The following is a 21,117-nucleotide window of genomic DNA, read 5'->3' as shown; positions in this document are numbered from 1 at the left end:
ACTGGACCCAGAACCTTGACTTCCTTCAATGCCTTCAACCTGTCTATCACCTCTATTGGTTATGTCTATTTTTCTTAGAATCTCATCAATTTGTCTTAGATATTCTACCACACCGGGAAGGATTTCTGAGGTTTCCTGTATGAACACTGACACAAGAATTAATGTAGAATACTTCCTATTCCTTGATTACTTGATATAATAGGGTTGAATTTCTACAGGGGTTCTCCTGATCGATCGACGTAACCCTGGCAAACTGAAATTCAACCCTAATGTCCCCTTTGGAGTCCTTCAAGAGTCCTACAGTTTTCCTGACTGCTTGCTTGTTACAAATACAGTGTGCATTTGGGTAGGGGCAACTTCAAGCATGTATACCTAATAGAGGTCTTTAAAATTATGATGGGGTTTGATAGGGTAGGCGTGGGGGAGTCCAAAACTAGAGGTCAGAAATATAAGATAGTCACTAATAAATCCAATAAGGAATTCAGGAGAAACTTCTTTACCCAGAGAGTGGTTAGAATGTGGAACTTGCGTGTGGAGCATAAACACTGGCACAGACCAACTGGGCCTAATGGCCTGTTTCTGTGATGTAAAGTTTATATAATTCTATTTAACTGCAATCCCAGCAAGGCAGTGTTTCACAGTTGGTTTCTCCTTAAGTGACAATGTCAGTTTGGTTCAGTGGTACGCTTTCACTCGAGTCAACAGTTCAAGGCAAATTCTAGCACTGACGCTTCAGTAGTGACAGAGGTGCTGTTTTTCAAATTTAGGTGTTAAACCAAGACCCCGTGTGCCTGTTCAGGTGGATGTAAATGATCCCATAGCACGATTCAAAGATGAGTAAGGGAGTTCTTCTGGTGTTCTGACCACCATTTATCCCTCAATTAACAACAAATACAGTCACTTGTCTTATTGTTAATTTCAGCGACATTGCTGCATGAAAATTGGCTTTTGCATCTATCTACATAATAGTGATTACACTTCAAAATTCATACATTGTCTATTTGGGACATCCTGAGCAACATTGTTTTAGCCACATGCACTAATTTTAGTAGAAAAAGCCTTAATACACACACAATACAGGTAAATCTATGTCACGTGTGTAGATTCAGTTAACAAACATTTACCACCTTTTAGTAACCAAGATAGCAACTAAACTAACCAAACCAAACTCTATTGTTTCTCTAAATATCTAAAAGACTTGCACTTATATAGCACCTTTCACGACCACCGGACGTCCCAAAGTGCTTTACAGCCAATGAAGTGCTTTTCTTTTTGAAGTGTAGTCACTGTTGTAAGACATGTAACATAGGAAACATGGCACCCAATTTGTGCACAGCAAGCTCCCACAAACAGCAAAGTGATAATGACCAGATAATCTGTTTTAGTGATGTTGATTGAGGGATAAATATTGGCCAGGACACTGGGGATAACTCCCCTGCTCTTCTTCAAAATAGTGCGATGAGAACTTTTACTTCCACCTGAGAGAGCAGACGGGGCCTCGGTTTAACGTCTCATCTGAAAGAGGGCACCTCCAACGGTGCAGCACTCCCTCAGTACTGCACTGGAGTGTCAGCCTAAATATTTATGCACAAGTCCCTGGAGTGGGACCTAAACCCACAACCTTCTGACTCAGAGGTGAGGGTGCTACCAATTGAGCCACAGCTGACACTATAATTGAGAGGAACTAGCAGAAAAAGGTAACAGTGCATTTACTGTGGTTATTAGGTGATGAATCAAACCAAGTTCAAAACTCAGTGACGAGTTACCAAGATGAGCCTCACAAGTACCAGTCATCAGTAAACCCAGAAGACTAGTTTCTACCACTGTAATAGTGTAGTGGTGGATATTGGCTTAGATGTTGGACACCTCTTGTCTATTGAGATGGATGGTTTACTTTTTTTTTTGCAGGAGGTACCTATATTGTTTCTATGAATGGGTCAAGAGTACGGTGCATTTGATTGTGCTGCAGTGATAATCTGCAGGGCACAACAACAACTTGAATTTATGTAGCACCTTTAATGTAGTAAAACATCCCAAGGTGCTTCACAAGTACATTATCAAACAAAATTTGACACCTAGCCAATAAGGAGATATTAGGACAGGTGACCAAAAGTTTGGTCAAAGCTGGGGATGGGCAATAAATGTTGCCAGCGACGCCCACATCCCATAAATGAATAAAAATAAAGGTCTTAAGGAGCATCTTAAAGGAGCAGAGGTAGAGGGGTTTAGGGAGGGAATTTCAGAGCTTTACGGCTTAAGCAGTTGAAGCCATGGCTGCCAATGGTGGAGCGATTAAAATCGGGGATTCGCAAGAGGCCAGAATTGGAGGAGCGCAGAGAACTCGGAGGGTTGTAGGGCTAGAGGAGGTTAGAGAGATAGGGAGGGGCAAGGCCACGGAGGGATGTGAAAACAAGGATGAGGATTTTAAATTTGCGGCGTTACCGATGTAGGTCAGCAAGCACAGGAGTGATGGGTAAACAGAACTTAGTGCGAGTTAAAATATGGGCAGGAGAGTTTTGGATGATTTCAAGTTTATGGAGGGCGCAAGTTGGGAGGCCAACGAGAAGAGCACTGGAATAGTCGAGTCTTGAGGTAACAATGGCAGGGATGAGGGTTTTAGCAGCAGATGGAGGTATTGGGGCATATTTGGCTTGATGTGGAATGTGAATATTGACTGTTAGAAGGAATTAGACAAATAGGCGATGAGAGTAGTTTTGATGAAGCAGGTTTTGCCCTATATCTGTGCAATGTGTGGGTTTGTGTTAATAGACTATTTTAATTGATGAATTCTGTACTGTAGTTCACACAAGTAACAAACTCAAACATACATAGATTACCATAAACAATGTTGTTATTCCCACTCTACACCATAAAGAACATGGTCAATGTTAGCAGCTCCTCTTCCATAGTTCCTCACCATGCTACAACCAGGTAAATGTTGGTATACTGACACATTATACCCCCCGCCCCACCGCCAAGAGCAAAATCCACCAGCCGAATTTAGCAATGGTCCTTGTTATGTTCAAATGAACAGAATTGTCACAGCAGCAATGAGTGTAAACAAATCACTAGAACGTTAAAACATTTTTTTTATTGTCTTTAGTACGTTGGTTCAGACAATCCATCTGAAACACAATCCTAATCTCCCAGTCCTGCTGCCCAGTGAATTTAACCCCTTAAGAGCTAAGTTTAGTTTAACGGTAGCATTTAAAAAATATTACAGAGAGGTCCCCCCTCAGGATGCTGGGTCAATTGAAATTTTCAAGACTGAGATTGATAGATTTTTGTTGGATAATGGTATCAAGGGATAGGCGGGTAAATGGTGTTGAGGTACAGATCAGCCATGATCTAATTGAATGGCAGAACAGGCTCGAGGGGTTAAATGGCCTACTTCTGTTCCTATGTTCTGTAGTGGCGCAGTCAGAAATTCCAAAGCATGACCTCTTAGTATAGTAGCTGAATCTAGTCTAGCTGCTCATTAGTGAAACCTGAAAAGTAAAATCTGTTTTTATATAAAAGATACTTGGATCTCCAGAGATAATTCTTTCTTCTTGCAATTTCACTTATTTTTGTACAAAATGTTTCATACTTGGAAATATTTAAAGATGCATTTTTGTCTCAGTGTGATGTGAACTTCATAAATACACAAATAAAATCCTAATACAGTATAATAAATTCTTTCAAATTAGTTCATTCCAAAAGGTTGGATTATGTAATAAACTAGTTAATAAATTTGTTTCAAAGCAACACAAAAAGGCACTTTAACATTCAGTAATAACTTTAAGATAGAAATCTTTCGGTATTCTTTCAACACTGGTATATGGAGTACAATCTTCCATCGTCACAAAGGTTTGTGTCCTGGCCAAATTACGCAACAGACAGTCCATATCTGTTCTTGAATATCATTTAATTTGGTTGCACATTCAGTATATTCTCTACCATTTTTTTTTTTTTTTGAGATGGACCTGGATAGTTTGTGAAGGTCACGAATAAGATGTGGGTCTCAGAAATTGCACAGTTAGTTTCTCTTCGGAGTGACTGCTGCAATATACCTGCAACATTTTGGAAACGGCTTCTTCCTCTGAAGTACTTATTTCTTTGAGGTGAGAAATCAAGAATAAGGGGAATTTTCTGAAAAAGAAAACAAGTTTTTTTTATAATCCCAAGATGGCAGTGCTGGGGAATGGGATATTTTTCTAGTTTGACGCCCACCTTCAGCACTGAGCACTAGGGTCAGGTGTATCACAGACTAGATGCAGACAAAGCATACCTGTACGTTGCCTCAACTATGTGTAGAGACCTCAACCTTAGAAGAGTATCCTTTACTAATCAGCATAAATATTTCACTTTCCTTCATAAACCAATTTAGTCTCCTGCAGTGGGATCCTGTGCCCCCAAGAACTGGGTTGAAACTGCCCAAACTCATTTTGCTGTAAAAGACTCGCAAGTCATCATGCTACTGGGTTTAAATTGAAAGTGCAGAGTACTTTCTGATATCCCAGGGCCAAAATAAACTGTTTATTTAAGTTTTCGTGTTTTGGCCCTTTAGAATGAAGAGATTAATCTATGAAAACCTTATTTGTATGTATTTTCCAGAAAGCGATGGACTAATAATTAATATATTAAAGCCTGGAGTTTCCACTAGGTTGCACTGATTTTCTCAGCGTGATTCACCCGAATTCAAATTTCAAGCACAAATTGAGTTTCCGCGATCTTTTGCGCTAGTTTAAAAAACCTTGCGCTAGAAGTTGGCTCCTCCCAAAAAACTGACCACGCCCCCAGGGTGCATTAATCACCATTGTGAGCTTCCGCTAATTGCACCCATTTGCGGGCCTTCAAGGAGGCTCTTAAAATTAAGCTTTTTTTTGGGCACAAGGACACCAACCGATAGGCACGTTTTAAAAGTTTTTGAATATAACTTTTTAAAATTTACTAAGAACTGTACACCAATATAACTAAAAATGGTTCTGTATAGTTTTTTTGAAGTAATTTTCAGTTATTTAAAATCGGGTTACTAACCGATGCTGTACTGGACACGTTCATTAGAAATGTTTATTTTTTCTGATAAACCCATTTTCAGCTATATTCATAGAATGATACAGCACAGAAGGAAGCCATTCGGCCCATCATGCCTGTGCTGGCTCTTTAGTAGAGCTATCCAATTAATCCCAGTCCCCTGCTCTTTCCCCAAAACCCTATAATTTTTTTCCCTTCAAGTATTTGTCCAATTCTCTTTTGAAAGTTACTATTGAATCTGCTTCCACCACCCTTTCAGGCAGTGCATTCCAGATCACAACAACTCGCTGTGTAAAAAAATGATTCCTCATGTCGCCTCTGGTCACCTTAAATCTGTGTCCTTCGGTTACTGACCCTTCTACCACTGGAAACAGTTTCTCCTTATTTAATCTATCAAAACCATTCATGATTTTGAACACCTCTATCAAATCTCCTCTTAGCCTTATTTGCTCCAAGGAGAGCAACCCCAGCATCTGCAGTCCCCCACATAACTGAAGTCCCTCATCCCTGGTACCATTCCGGTAAATCTCTTCTGCACCCTCTCCAAAGCAAGGACATCCTTCCTAAAGTGTGGTGCCCAGAATTGTACACAATATTCCAGCTGAGGTCTAACCATATAAAGGTTTAGCATAACTTCCTTGCTTTTGTACACTATGCCTCTATTAATAAAGTCATGGATCCATATGCCTTTATTTAAACAGCCTTCTTACCTTGTCCTGCCACTTTTAAAGATTTGTGTACATACTCCCCCGGGTCTCTCTGTTCCTGAACCCCCTTTAAAATTGTACCATTTAGTTCATATTGTTTCTCCTCATTCTTCCTACCAAAATGTATCACTTCACACTTCTCTGCTTTAAACATCGTGGCCCAGAAATTCGGGTCTCCACGGGTGAGTACGCATGGGGTACTCACCCGTAGGCCCAATGGAAGTGCCGGTTTCGTGCATGCACTGCGCATGCGCAGGAAACCGGAACTTCCGTTACCTTAAAGGAAAGGGTTCAGAGGTCGAACGTGTACGCCGGCGAGGCAGCGCGTGCGCATGGAACTTACTTTTTTTTTGAAGGGTTCTCCGGGAGGGTAAGTCTCCAGGAGTTACACATATAAAAAGCAGGCGCAAGGCCTGCTTTTAACAAGGTAAGTGGTGAATTAATTAAAATTAAAATATTTTTTCCACAGGTTTATTATTTTTAAATACTTTAAAGAAAGGTAAGTTTATATTTAGCCCAGTTAGAAAATGTAATTAATTTTTTCAAAAATTTAAATTGTTTAAAATAGTTATTTTATGTAATTTGTTATTTTAAAAATGTGATTTAAAAAAAAAATTATTTGAAGTTTTAGTGATGTTTTGGGGCTTATAGTATTTATAGTTTTGACAGCTCTTCCTGTCAATTTTATGAACGGGCATTTCCCTGCTACCATTGGCTCTCCATGGCCCATGTGATCCCAGGGGACACATCGAACTAACTGCGCCCCTGGGATACGCAAGCACTGCGCGCCGGCAGTTGGAGGAGGCCCAGGATCGGAATCCCATGCGGGCCCACAGCTCAACGGCCGGCACGCTAGGTAAGTGCACCCGCGGGAAGCCCCCGACCTGAATTTCTGGGGCAGTGTGTCTGCCCATTTTACTAATCTGTCTATGTCCTCCTGAAGTCTGTTACTATCCTCCTCATTGTTTACTACATTTCCGAGTTTTGTATCATCTGCAAACATTTTGAAATGATGCCCTGTTTATCCAAGTCCAGGTCATTAATATATATCAAAAAGAGCAGGGGTCCTAATACCGACCCCTGGGGAACGTCCCTCCAGTCTGAAAAACAGCCATTCACCACTACTCTCTGCTTTCTATCCCTTAGGCAATTTTGTATCCATGCTGCCATTGTCCCTTTAATCCTTCAATTTTGCTAACATGACTATTATGTGGTACTTTGAAAGAAATGCCTTTTGAAAGTCCATATACACAGCATCACCCTCATCAACCTGCACCAAGTTACCACACTGAAATATATCAAGGAATACTTTTGAAAGCAAAATTTTAAAAAAAGTTCTAAAACCCTGCCTTATTGGGCTGGTTCATGGCAGATTTTACATTTGGCGATATGCAATTGAGTTTTAGTGGAAACACGAGGGGAAAAAAACACATCAAAATGAGTGCAATTATGAGCGCAATTTGCGCCTGGATTGCCAACTGCGCTCAAAGCGGAAACTCTACCCTAAATGTTTTGTTTTGACAGCCAACAAATAACTTGGAAGAAACATCAGGTGAATTTTATGTTCACACTGGAATTTTGTGTCCACCCACACAATTTTTATCACCCAATGTCAGCATCAAGGTGTCCCCTATCAGGTATTGCACACCCAAGCTCCATTTACTCTACTCCAGCAATGCACCTTGTTCCAAACTTTACAAAAGCACCCCCTTACTTCAAAAGGTATGATTTCTTTTTTCTGCTTCCATGTCTACCATCCATATTGCCTCCAAGTGAGATTCCCAATTTAATGCTGAGTTCGGAACAGTTCTTGGGGTTCACAGCTATTTGGAACTGGATTGAGACTGACCAAACATTTGAGTAGATCCTTATAGACAGCAGAGACAGGAGTCTTTCAACAAAACAGTCTGGGATGGAATCAGACCCAACTTCATAGGTGAAAGGACAGTGTGCAAACCCACCGCATCACCCACTTAAAAAAAAGTCATTCTTGGGAGGGCATCGCTGGCAAAGCTGGCATTTATTGTCATATCTAGTTACCCTCTTTGTAGTGGCTTATTGGGAGACCATTTCAGAGGGCAGTTAGGAGTCAACCACGTTGGTATGGGACTGAAGTTAAATATAGAAAGAAAGACTTGCATTTATATAGCGCTTTCACGACCACAGGACGTCTCAAAGCACTTTACAGCCAATGAAGTACTTTTTGAAGTGGAGTCACTGTTGTAATGTGGGAATCACAGCAGCCAATTTGCGCATAGCAAGGTCCCACAAACAGCAATGTGATGGTGACCAGATAATGTATTTTTGTTATGTTGGTTAAGGGATAAATATTGGCCAGGACACTGGGGATAACTCCCCTGCTCTTCTTCGAAATAGTGCAATGGGATCTTTTACGTCCACCTGAGAGAGCAGACGGGGCCTCGGTTTAACGTCTCATCCGAAAGACGGCACCCTCCAACAGTGCAGCACTCCTTCAGTACTGCAATGAAGTGTCAACCTAAATATTTATGCACAAGTCCCTGGAGTGGGACCTGAATCCACAACCTTCTGACTCAGAGGAGAGGGTGCTACCAACTGAGCCACAGCTGACACTAATTAATATATAATATATATGCCAAACAAGGCAAGAATGGCAGGTTTCCTCCAATAAAGGGAATGACTGAACCAGTTGAGTTCTTAAAACAATCCGACAGATTCATGGTCACTTTTAATGCTTCCAACTTTTTATATCCAGGTTTATTTTTTTTAAACTGAATTCAATTTCTGAAACTGCCATGGTGGGTTTTAAACTGTTCTCTGCATTATTAGTCCAGGCCTTTGGATTACTAGTACGATAGCAAAATACTGCAGATGTTGGAAATCCGAAATAACAGAAAATGCTGGAAAAACTCAAATTTCAACTCAAATTTCTCTCCACGGATGTTGCCTGGCTTGCTGAGTTTTTCCAGCATTTTCTGTTGTTATTTCCTTTGGATTACTAGTTCAGTAATATGACCACTCCACTATCATACCCCAATGATCATTTTTTAAACATTTTTCATAATGCATAAGCTCTCAAACGCAGCGTTTCATCCCATCAGTCTTGACTGAACTCAGATCTAGGTCATTGAGATAAAGTTGCTCCAAATCCTTCTGATTTCATCATTAACCAAGAGACATTAACAGTTCAATTTGCAATGTTTCTGGTTATTAAAAAAAGAGAATCTTAGGATTCTTCAAGTAAAGCTTCATGCTTTTAAGGTGCTTTAGACTTTTCTTTTAACGCAATGTATGAATTCAATTTTACTTACTTTAAGGCATTCTCTTCCTGCATTTTTTCTGCTGTTGGTTTTGTTGCTGAACTGTAGGATTTTAGCCAATAAGTGACAGCTTCCTGCTTCCTTTTAAGCTTCCACAGAACTTGTACCAGATTATATATAGCTTCAAGACTATCTACAATGAAAAAAATCAAAACAATTTTACAAAATATACTCTGGATAAGTGCTAGACAAAAGATTAAAGTGGATATACAGAGCTCAGCAGGTATTATTTAAGGATTTACAAAACGCTCAAGGCATTTTAAAATATTTTTGTTGCTGCTGGCAACTGGTTTACTATCGACCACAATGAGTTGTGCCAAATGCTGCAACCTAACTTAGAGCTCACCTCCGCCACAGGCGCCACACTGTCAGTAGCTATAAGGATCACATCTGCCCCGAACACTTATGTTATAAGGTCATTCCAGGCTGCCACTGAGAGCATGACTTAACATTAGCCAATCAGATTTGCAGATACAGAAAGGAAGTCACAGATGCATTGGTTTCCAGAGCTAGTACAGTAATTTGTTTCCCATTCCCTGTGGAGAACCAGTGACAGTGTGACAGGACACTACAAAATGGCAGGATTCCTCAAGGTCCAAGGAGTCTTAAATTGCACCCATCCAGCTAGCTATTCTCCCTTGTTCAATGCCATCAGTTATGTCAACAGGAAAGGATTCTACTCTCTCAAGCAGCTGGGCACAACAAATCACACAGCTCCCATTCATACCACCTAATGAAAGCAACCCACCTTTCTAAAAACAATGTTTGCATACAACATTCAGTGCCACGATCATTTTATTCCAAACCACATGTACGTGCCCAGTGCTTCCTACCACTGTGCTTCCCCTAGGTTCTAGTGTGAAATGTGCACTTTTAGAATTAATCTTGTGCTTCTAACTCCTGAAGGTGCGAGTGCAGGTAGATAAGACCATATAAAGGCCAATAACATTTTGGATTTTTATGAATAATGGCATAAAGTACAAGAGTAAAGAACAGCCTTGGCTCAGTGTTAACACTCTCGCCTCTGAATCAGAAGATTGTTGATTGCTTGTGACTCCATAAATGATGAAGCATGGCCCTTGAAGCTGCTGGAGGCCTTTACAACCTTCAGCAACCTAGTGGTTATGGCAAGTTGTAAAATTGGATTAAATAAATCTGATAATTTGTGAGCTAGCACCAGAAAAATGACCATGAAAACTGCAAGACTGTGACGCAGTACTCTAGGTGTGGTCTCATCAACGCCCTGTACAGTTGTAGCAAGACTTCCTGACTTTTATACTCCATCCCCCTTGCAATAAAGGCCAACATTCCATTTGTCTTCCTAATTATGTGCTGCATTGCATGCTAACTTTTTGTGTTTCATGTACGAGAACACCCAGATCCCTCTGTACCGCAGCATTCTGTAGTCTCTCCCCATTTAAATAATATTTTGCTTTTCTATTCTTCGTACCAAAGTGGATAACCTCACATTTTCCCACTTTATACTCCATCTGCCAAATTTTTGCCCATTCACTTAACCTATCTATATCCCTTTGCAGACTCTGTATCCTCCTCACAACTTGCTTTCCCACCTATCTTTGTATCGTCAGCAAATTTGGCTACAGTATACTCGGTCCCTTCATCCAAGTCATTAATATAGATTGTAAATGTTTGCCAACCTGAAAATGACCCATTTATTCAGACTCTCTGTTTTCTATTAGTTAGCCAATCCTCTATCCATGCTAATATATTACCCCCAACACCATGAGCTCTTATCTTGTGCAGTAACCTTTTATTTGGCACCTTATTAAATGCCTTTTGGAAATCCAAATACATTGCATCTACTGGTTCCCCTTTATCCATCCTGCTCGTTACATCCTCAAAGAATGCTAATAAATTTGTCAAACATGGTTTCCCTTTCATAAAACCATTATTGTAATCTGCTTGATTCTATTATGACTTTCTAAATATCCTGCTACTTCCTTAATAATGGATTCCAGCATTTTCCCAATGACAGATGTTAGGCTAATTGGCCGATAAGTTTCCTGCTTTCTGTCTCCCTCCTTTCTTGAATATGGGCGTTACATTTGCAGTTTTCCAATCCGCTGGGATCTTTCCAGAGTCTAGGGAATTTTGGAAGATTACCACAAATGCATCCGCTATCTCTGCAGCCACTTCTTTTAAGACCCGAGGATGCAGGCCCTCCCTTTTGTCCCTTGATTTTCCACTATTATTGGGATGCTTTTCATGTCTTCTACCATGAAGACAGATACAAAATATTTGTTCAAAGTCTCTGCCGTTTACAGGTTTCCCATTATTAATTCCCCAGTCTCATCCTCTAAGGGACCAACGTTTACTTTCGCTACTCTCTTACTTTTTATTTACTTGTAGAAGCTCTTACTGTCTGTTTTTATATTTCTTGCTCGCTTTCTCTCAATCTATTTTCTTCCTCTTTATTATTTTTTTAGTGATCCTTTGCAAGTTTCTAAAAATTTCCCAATCTTCTGGCCTACCACTAATCTTCGCAACATTGTATGCCTTTTCTTTCAATTTGATACCCTCCTTAACTTTCTTAGTAAGCCACGGATGGTTCATCCTTCTCGTAAAGTCTTTCCTTCTCACTGGAATATGTCTTTGTTGAGAGTTATGAAATATCTCCTTAAAAGTCTGCCACTGCTTATCTGCCATCTTACTGTTTAATCTATTTTCCCAGTTCATTTTAGCCAACAAGCGACAAGGCTAAAGTTTTTGCAAGATTCTTCATCCGAACGTGCCTATTCATCTTCCTCGAAGCACCCACCATCATAGATGCCAGTGTCCAGTCAATTCAGTTCATTCCATGGAACATTAAGAAGCGGCTGAGTGCACTTGACAAAGCAAATGCTATCGACACCGACAACATCCCGGCTTTAGTGCCCATGATCTGTGCACCAGAGCTCGCAACTCCCTAGCCAATCTCTTCCAGTACAGCTATAACACTAGCTGCTTGACAAAGTGAATGACTGTCAAGTTAGGTCCTCACCACAAATAGGATAAATCTAACCTTGCCAATTACCACCCTATCAGCCAGCTTACTCCAGTGAAGTGATGGACGGAGTCATCAATAGCGCTACCAAGCGACATCGACTCACTAATAACTTGGTGTCCCCCAGGGATCTGTATTGGGACCACTGCTCCTTTTGACAGATATTAATAACTTGGGTATACAGGGCATAATTTCAAAGTTTGCTGATGGCACAAAATTCGGAAAAGTAGTAAACAGTGAGAAGGATAGTAACAGACTTCAGGGGGATACAAACAGACTGGTGAAATAGGAAGACACATGGCAGATGCAATTTAACGAAAAGAAGTGTGAAATGATGCATTTTGGTAGGAAGAATGAGAGGCAATATAAACTAAATGGTACAATATTAAAGGGGGTGCAGGAACAGAGAAACCTGGGGGTGTATGTACCCAAATCTTTGAAGGTGGCAGGACAAGCTGAGAAGGCTGTTAAAAAAAAGTATATAGGATCTTCAGCTTTAAAAACAGAGGCATAGAGTACAAAAGCAAGGAAGTTATGCTAAACCTTTATTAAACACTGGTTAGGCCCCAGCACCCGTTCTAAAGCCTTGACATCCTTCCTAAAGTTGGCACCACACTTTAAGAAGGATGTCAAGGCCTTAGAACGGGTGCAGAGGAGATTTACTAGAATGGTACCAGGGATGCAGGACTCCAGTTATGTGGAGAGAATAGAGAAGCTGCAGCTGTTGTCCATAGAGCAGTGAAGGTTAAGGGGAGATTTAATACAGGTGTTCAAAGCTATGAGGTTTGGATAGAGGGGTTATTGGGAAAGGGCAGGGGAATGGGACTAATTGGATAGCTCCTTCAAAGAGCCGGCACAGGCACGATAGGCCTAATGGCCTCCTTCTTTGCTGCATCATTCTATGATACCTGCTCACTGATGCTCAGTTCAGGTTCTGCCAGAGTCACCTCAGCTCCAGATCTCATTACGGTCTTAATCCAGACATAGATGCAGGAGCTGAATGTCAATGGAGAGGAGAGAATAGCTGCCCGTGACATCAATGCTGCATTTGACCGAGTAAGGCAACATAGCAAACTGAAAGCAATGAGGGTAAAAAAACCCTCAGTGATCGGTGTCAAAACTGACGCAAAGGGGAGACGGTCATGGTTGTTGGAGGCCAATCTTAGCAGCCCCAGGACAATTCTGCAGGAGTTCCTCAGGGAAGTGACTAGCCAAACCATCTTCATCTGTGACCATCTTTGCCCAGAGGGCTACGGTAGGACTTCTGATTTTCCAATTCTGTTCAACGTTTTCTTCTGTGTCCCTGCTAATCGATGCTGTTGCAATCTTCGTCACTACTTTCTTAACTGCTTTTCCTGTGGTCTGCAAACTTCTTGGACTGGTTTCCTCCAGTCTTTCTCCATCAAGTTAACTACCTACTTGATTTTAGACTTCATTAGCAATCAGAGAAATAAACCTCTGCATTTAATTTGAAAAATCTGTCTAGGTCTTTTCTTTATACCTAGGGACAAGTGGTGAGAGTATCCAATTACTAGGGTAACTTAGATCACAACTATCATCCTTAACTGGGTAATCATCTTGATTCTCTCTTTTTGATGAAATTCCAGAGCTATAGGGTCTGAACCCACCTGTTTTACTGAAGACAACAAAATGATGAAAACTGGCAACAATGAAGCCTCTATGCCTTTAGGTGGCTTCTTGACAGACTGGGAGTGTGAGGAACATTTCATCACTGTTGCTACAATTAAGATTTCATGACAATTGTCAAATGTTTAAGAGAAATCCTGCCAAGTGAAAAACATATCCAATAGACAAGATCTTCCTCATTAGACCTCCCTCATATACCACAGGTTGTGTTAGAGGAGGTTACTTTTGAGTGCTATGATTTAGGAAGATAATTAGAAACGGTGCGAGTCTGAACCTGGAAGGGTGAGAAAGATACTTGGGTATTTTGAACTTATTGAACACTGTCCCAAAAATAATTAACACAAAAGCCTGAAAAACAAACAGTGAAGGCACAATGTTGGTGGTGCATTTCCAGGGGTGGGGCAGGGATGACAGAAAAAGAGTACATCTCTGATATGCTCCCCCAGAAATTACTGAATTTTTGCATTAAACTGATGTATTCTTGTTAATTTTAACATTTTTATACCACAATTGATAGATTTTTAATCTGAAGAAAATTATATTTGAATTTTTCATCACTTCCCCAAAAGTTAGCTAATTGTTACTCTACCCCTCCAGGCCAAGGTTAGAGAAATACTGCAGCTCATCCAGCTCCCCATCCTTTCACATTTGCTCCTCCTCCAACTCTCTCAGTTTATAATAGCACTCTCCTTCCTCTCCCTCAATTCAACCCGGCACCATTCTTCTCCAAGCTGGCACTCATCTTCCACCTGCCCTATTCTACTTGGCACAATCTACTTCATCCCCATTCAACCTAGTGCTCTAGGCAGTGGCCCAAATCACTTTCATTTGCTGCAGGACTCAGACATGAGTGGCACCAAGTGGAGAAAGGCCGGGTTAATGCTGATCTTTGCCAGCAAAAGCCCACACAAATGGAACCGGACCCACAAAACGCTGTTAGCATGAAAGACTGATGGTTGGCATGCATGGGACAATCGTTAATTTTTAATCACTGAAAACACAACCCTCAGTTCCAAAAATAATGTACCAGGATAAGCTTGTAGACTCAGCTGGAAATTTTGCAGAGCTTCTCGGTCCTGACCCCTTGCCGCCAGCTGCATTCCTCTTCCAGCAAAAGCCAACGATTTCAGCTTTTGCAGGGTTTTAAATTCTGTCATGTTCTCTTTCAAGGTTTCAAGCTGATCACCAGGCTCTCCTGTAAGACAAACATTTAGAACCATTCCCGTTTGCAGGTGCATTTCGTTATATTTGCAAGTTTTTACACTGCTAGCAGATCTCCTGTGGTGAGCGAGAGGATTTACTGTTTTATAACATTAGAGGTGGTTCTGCCCAGGGCGGAGGGGCAGAACATCGGGGCCACTGATTTGGTGACTGAATATTTTTATTAAATGGTATTATAGGATTTTTACTGGAGGTTTGGAGATTTAAGTCCACAACTCCGTCCATTATTCTATGAAGCCTGCATTTAACTTTTAATCATTAACATTTTCAAAGGTAAGAATACACAGCAAGACTGTATACGAAGACGCAAAGCTGTAGGTAGATGTCCGATATTCAGCAGTACTGGAGGGGGGGGGGGGGTGGGGGGAAGTGGATTTTAGCTTGTACATTGGGGCAGTCCTGGGCTTTGGTAGCACAGGTAGATGGTCCTGAGCTTTGGCAGAAGTGGGGTAGGACCCTGGAGTTTGGCAGTATCTTTTGGTTGTTTGATCTAACATCACCATGGAGGGGGAACTTACATACACAACTTTGTGTTGTCATATTTTTGTCACAGTTTTTGCGTCAGCTTTCTCCTATTATAAATTCCAATGTCCACATTTATTATGGGTTTGATCTTCGTAAACCTGTCACTCTGATTGTAGATTCTGACCAGGAGGTTCTAAACAAATTGCTCAAAATGCACACTCAAATTTTTTTTCAAACTACTATTTTTTGCTCAGCAAGTGAAATTTCTAATATCTAAAAAAGGGTTCAAAGAAAAAAAATACTTCATATTCACAACAACGATTAAATATATCCATTGAATTTGTAGTGTATGTACCTTTAAGAGCCCCTGTGTACTGTAATACCGGTAGTGACCACTCGGGTATATAAGCCTGTATAGCGTCTTGTATCTTTTAGTTCACCTCCAGACTTTGTTCAGTAAACACCTGTTAAACCAACTCCTGCATTCCGTGTCTCCATTAACACACGGATACAACAGTGGCGACGAATTGGAAACGGACTTACCTGCAATTCGGCAGCACCTCAAGGAGATCGATTCCTCAGACGAAGGTCGAAGAAAAAAAAACTGTGGTTTCACCAGCTAGCCGGGCTGGTGGCAGGTACTGCACTAATCCTTCCTGGGCAGCAGCTCGATCGGGTGGCTCTGCAGCGGGGCCGAGCAGCGAGTCGGAAGGCGGAGGCAAACAGAGACGGAGGGTGGAGCACTCGGGAGACGGCCGGCGCTGCAAAGCAGGTCGGCGTTCGGACCAAGCAGAGGGAAGGAAAAGTCCCAGAGAGTCCGGCGGGAACGAGTCTCCAACTATTAAAAATATCTGTGTAAATAAAAACTGCGGAGAACAGCGTTGTCAGCAGCGGCAGCGGCGGGAAAGCGCGGGAGACGCCATTTTTTCTCGGCAGGGAAGAAAGGAAAGCGCGGGAGGTGCCATTTTTGATTTTCAGGATGCCTAAGATTGGCAATATTACTGCTTTCGATAGTGATATAGAGGATTGGACCACATATGTGGAAAGAGTGGAGGTATATTGCACAGCGAATGAAGTAGAGGATGATAAAAAGGCATCGGTACTTCTAAATCTGATGGGCGCAAGGACATACGGGCTGTTACGAAACTTAATCACTCCAGCCAAACCGATGGACAAGAATTTTAAGGAGATTGTTGATACCCTACAGGAGCACTTAAACCCAACACCGCTGCTGATAGCGGAACGATTCAAATTCTTCAGGAGGAATCAGCACAAGAATGAAAGTAACGCTGATTACCTCACCGAATTAAGAAAGCTGTCCAAGCACTGCCAATTCGGGGCAGGACTGGCAGATTCTCTACGAGACAAATTCGTCTGCGGTCTCCTAAGTGAAGGAACACAGAAAAGGCTACTTTCTGAGAAAGATTTGACACTGGACAAGGCTTTCAGTGTGGCTGTATCATACGAAGCAGCAGCAAGAGGAGCTGCAGAGATACAGCAAAAGCCACAGGACTTTGGCACCCATGAAATGACATGGGGTTTCGAGAGATGTTATCGCTGTGGCAGATCCACCCATGACCAGAGGGACTGCTGGTTCAAGGACAAAGCATGCAGGCAATGCGGAAAGATGGGACACATTGCACGTGTATGCCGATCTGGAAACAAAAAAATCCAGACAGAAAAAAAATCAATAAGGAAAAGTACAGAAAGGTACAAATGATGACAGACAGTAGCTCAGAAGACCAGAAGAGCGATAGCGACTCCAGAAACAAGAGACTAAGCTGTCTCAAATTATATAATGTAATTGCCAAAGAAGATTACCAGACCATTTGGGATACCCTCACGATAGCGGGGTCCCCAGTTAAAATGGAGCTAGATACAGGATCAGCTCTGACCGTCATAAGTCGACGGGATTACGAGCGGCTATTTCCGCATATACCTTTGAAAGACACATCCATTATCTTGAAGACATATACGGGGCAGAAAGTATACCCCATAAGGGTGCCTGTTGCATACAACGGCAAGGAAATACAGAAGTTGTATTTATACGTTCTGCAAGATGGTGGTCCACCGTTGTTGGGACGTGAATGGATCAGGAAGATGCGTTTAGACTGGCATTCCATTCGGGCACTGACGGTGACCAGTAAGAAAAAAAATGATGATGACGTCATACCTGAACGATTAAAAGACATCTTGGCTAACGCCAAAGAAGTGTTTCAACAGGAACTAGGAACCTTGAAAGGCGTCACCACCTCAATAAAAGTGGAAGATGCGGCAATTCCCAAGTTTTTTAAGGCAAGGCCGGTGCCATACGCAATTCGTCCAGCAGTCGAGGCAGAGCTGGAGAATTTGGAAAAAGCAGGCGTGTTATCCAAGGTAGACTGGAGCGAGTGGGCAACACCCATCGTCCCGGTCATGAAGAAAACGTTGAATAATGATAAATCTGAAGAACAGAGAAAAATTTGCATCTGTGGGGACTTCAAGGTGACTGTAAACCCGGTCCTTCACACGGTACAGTATCCTCTTCCGAGGATAGAAGATATTTTCGCCTCACTATCCGGAGGGAAACGTTTCACCAAAATTGACTTGGCACAGGCATATCTACAGATGGAGGTTGAGGAGGCCTCTAAAAAGTATCTCACGATATACACACACAAAGGCCTGTACCAGTACAATCGACTGGTTTTCGGAGTAGCATCAGCTCCAGCTATCTGACAAAGAGCTATGGAGCAAGTCCTGCAAGGGATTCCGGGGACTCAATGCTACCTAGACGACATCCTTGTAACAGGAGAAAACGACAACGAGCACCTTGCCAATTTGGAGCAGGTGCTCACTAGGCTGAGAGAACGGGGCCTACGAGCAAATTGCCCCAAGTGCGAATTTTCCCAGAAACAAATATCATATTGTGGCCATATAATTAACGAAGAAGGGTTGCATAAGTCACCTGAAAAAATTGAAGCGGTCATAAAAGCCCCAGCACCTGAAAATGTCTCACAATTAAGGTCATTCCTGGGATTGATAAATTACTATCATAAATTTTTACCGAACTTGTCAACTATTCTGCACCCTCTTAACGCACTGCTACAAACGGGAGTAATTTGGAAGTGGAGCAAAGACAGTAAACGTGCCTTCCATAAATGCAAAGGCTTGATCACGTCCAAGGAAGTGTTGGTTCATTACAACCCATCACTGCCAATCAGACTAGCGTGCGATGCATCCCCTTACGGCGTAGGAGCGGTATTATCGCATAGATTCCCTGATGGCTCGGAGCAGCTGATAGCTGAGTTCAATGAGCGTGACGCAAAAGCTGAGCGTAACTATGCCCAGATCGACAAGGAAGCACTCAGCCTGGTGTGGGGAGTGAAGAAATTCAACCATTACCTACACGGACAAAAATTTACCTTGTTGACTGACCATCAACCCCTCTTCTCCATATTCAACCCTAAAAAGGGTGTTCCCATTATGACAGCGCAAAGGCTACAGAGGTGGTCCCTTTTCCTAGGAGCACACCAATATGACATAGAATACAAAGGATCAAAACAGCATGGGAATGCTGACGGGTTATCGCGCCTACCGTTGCCAACGGTAGAAGAGGCACCTACAGTGGACCCAGTGGAGATGTTCCACTCAACCATAGTGGAATGTCTACCAGTAACAAATTCTACCATTGAAAAGGAAATGAGAAATGACCCGACTCTCTCACGAGTCTACGATTTAACGGTGAAGGGATGGCCAGCACATGGCGAACCACCGTTGCCAGCATTCTCGCAAAGAGAACAGCTGTCAGTGTGCCGAGGAACCTTGATGTGTGGATCCAGAGTGGTGATTCCACCCAAACTCCAGGATAAAGTGCTAAAGGAGCTTCACGAGGGGCATCTGGGTGGAGTGAAAATGAAGAACCTAGCCAGAGCGTTTGTGTGGTGGCCAGGTATCGATGGAGACATCGAAGAAATGACCAAGAGCTGTCTTGGATGCCAGAAGGTCCAAAACGCCCCACCACAAGCCCCTCTACATCCATGGGAGTGGCCCTCATCTCCATGGCAAAGGGTACATATCGACTTTGCTGGTCCATTTATGGACTCAATGTTCTTAATCGCGGTTGATGCACACTCCAAGTGGCCGGAGGTAATAAAGATGTCCTCCACCACCACGGAAAAAACCATCACAGTATTAAGGACCATATTTGCCAGGAATGGGCTGCCTGAACAGATCTATTCTGATAATGGACCGCAATTTGTGTCCGAAGAATTCAGGAAGTTCTTAAAAAACAATGGGGTTAAGCACTACACGTCCGCCCCATACCATCCCGCCACCAATGGATTAGCTGAAAGGTTTGTCCAGACCTTCAAGAAGGCCATAAAGGCCATGGGTAATGAAGACATAAATCTACAACATAAGGTAGATAACTTCTTGTTTGCGTACAGGAATGCAACACATGTGGTTACAAACCAAACTCCCGCCATGATGTTTTTCAATAGAAGACTAAGATGCCGGCTGGATTTGATCAAGCCAAACATCAGAAGGGACGTAGAGAACCGGCAATTTCAACGCACGAATGAAAGGCCAACTAGAACCTTCCAGATAGGTCAACAAGTTTTGGCCCGAGACTACCGTACTGAGAAATGGCAGCCTGGAACTATTTGCACACGACTAGGACCGCTGATGTATACCGTGGACATTGGTGAAAGCATAATAAGGCGCCATGCTGACCAGATTATAGAGTCATCCGAAAAGGGACAACCTACACCACAACTCTATACGCCTAATGATGAAGCAGAGATACCCATAGTATCTACCTCCGATCCGGTGATACTGGAACCAGATGAACCCGATACTGGCATTCAAGCCGAATCGACCTTGCCAAAAGAACCTACTACACCACCAAGGCGTTATCCGGACCGAGTCAGGAAGCCTCCAGAGAGACTGACTTATAATTGATCAACTGCAGCAAATGTGTAGATTATTGTTCTTGTAAACATGTTAATTAATGATTACTTAAAATGTTATGTACTAATTATCTAAAAGGGGAGGAATTGTAGTGTATGTACCTTTAAGAGCCCGTGTACTGTAATACCGGTAGTGACCACTCGGGTATATAAGCCTGTATAGCGTCTTGTATCTTTTAGTTCACCTCCAGACTTTGTTCAGTAAACACCTGTTAAACCAACTCCTGCATTCCGTGTCTCCATTAACACACGGATACAACAGAATTGTCTTTTGTATTTTTAATGCCTTCATTAAAGCTTTAATTTGAAGGCTTCAGCCTCTCCCAAAAGCCTGGACTTGATCATTTTTCTCAGCGCCGTGGCTCAGAGCTGAATTTAGATTGTCTAGTCTGACCATGTACAATGTACCTAATTTCCCAAGATGCATTAGCATTGTTCAATTAGCTGTACTGATAGAACAGTCTAGCCGTTTCTGCTCAAAAGCTTTTCAGAATTAATTGAATAAAAGTTGGGGTCAACTTTCAAAATCTTTATTCAGGTAAAATTGATACTGCTTTTTTAAAAAGCATGTGTAAAAAAACCTGCTGATTACACACCTGTTGCAGCTTTTGTTGAGTGTTCTATAAACTTCAGAAAATCCGTTAAGCTCAGCGAGAGATTGCATTTTATTGTAAATTGGGTCTTTTATCAAACAAATAGTTTAATTTTGAATCAAACAGCCTCTAATTATCTCACCTGATTATCCTGTTATGTTGATAGTTAGAAAATATAAATATTATAATTACTAACAGCTATCAGACAGAGTGAGAGAA

General features: G+C 41.9%; 1 protein-coding gene across 2 annotated transcripts in view; it reads right to left on the bottom strand.

Moving 5' to 3' along the window:
- Positions 1–3,072: 3,072 nt before the first annotated feature.
- The window catches only part of fancg (FA complementation group G), a 53,187-nt gene continuing 35,142 nt past the window's right edge, over positions 3,073–21,117 (bottom strand). For both annotated transcript variants that reach the window (XM_085973061.1, XM_085973070.1), the window contains exons 12-14: positions 14,701–14,868; positions 9,014–9,155; positions 3,073–4,131 (exon numbers count right to left, since the gene is read on the bottom strand). In XM_085973061.1, the coding sequence (XP_085829187.1) occupies positions 3,984–4,131; positions 9,014–9,155; positions 14,701–14,868 (458 nt within the window). In that variant the 3' untranslated portion in view covers positions 3,073–3,983. The remainder of the gene's footprint in view (positions 4,132–9,013; positions 9,156–14,700; positions 14,869–21,117) is intronic.

The sequence above is a fragment of the Somniosus microcephalus genome, chromosome 2 (genome assembly GCF_052327205.1).
Source record: "Somniosus microcephalus isolate GS21.2 chromosome 2, FLI_Smic_1.0, whole genome shotgun sequence".
Classification (NCBI taxonomy): domain Eukaryota; kingdom Metazoa; phylum Chordata; class Chondrichthyes; order Squaliformes; family Somniosidae; genus Somniosus; species Somniosus microcephalus.
The sequence above is the reverse complement of the archived record's forward strand: the minus strand, read 5'-3'. Positions and strand labels throughout refer to the sequence as shown.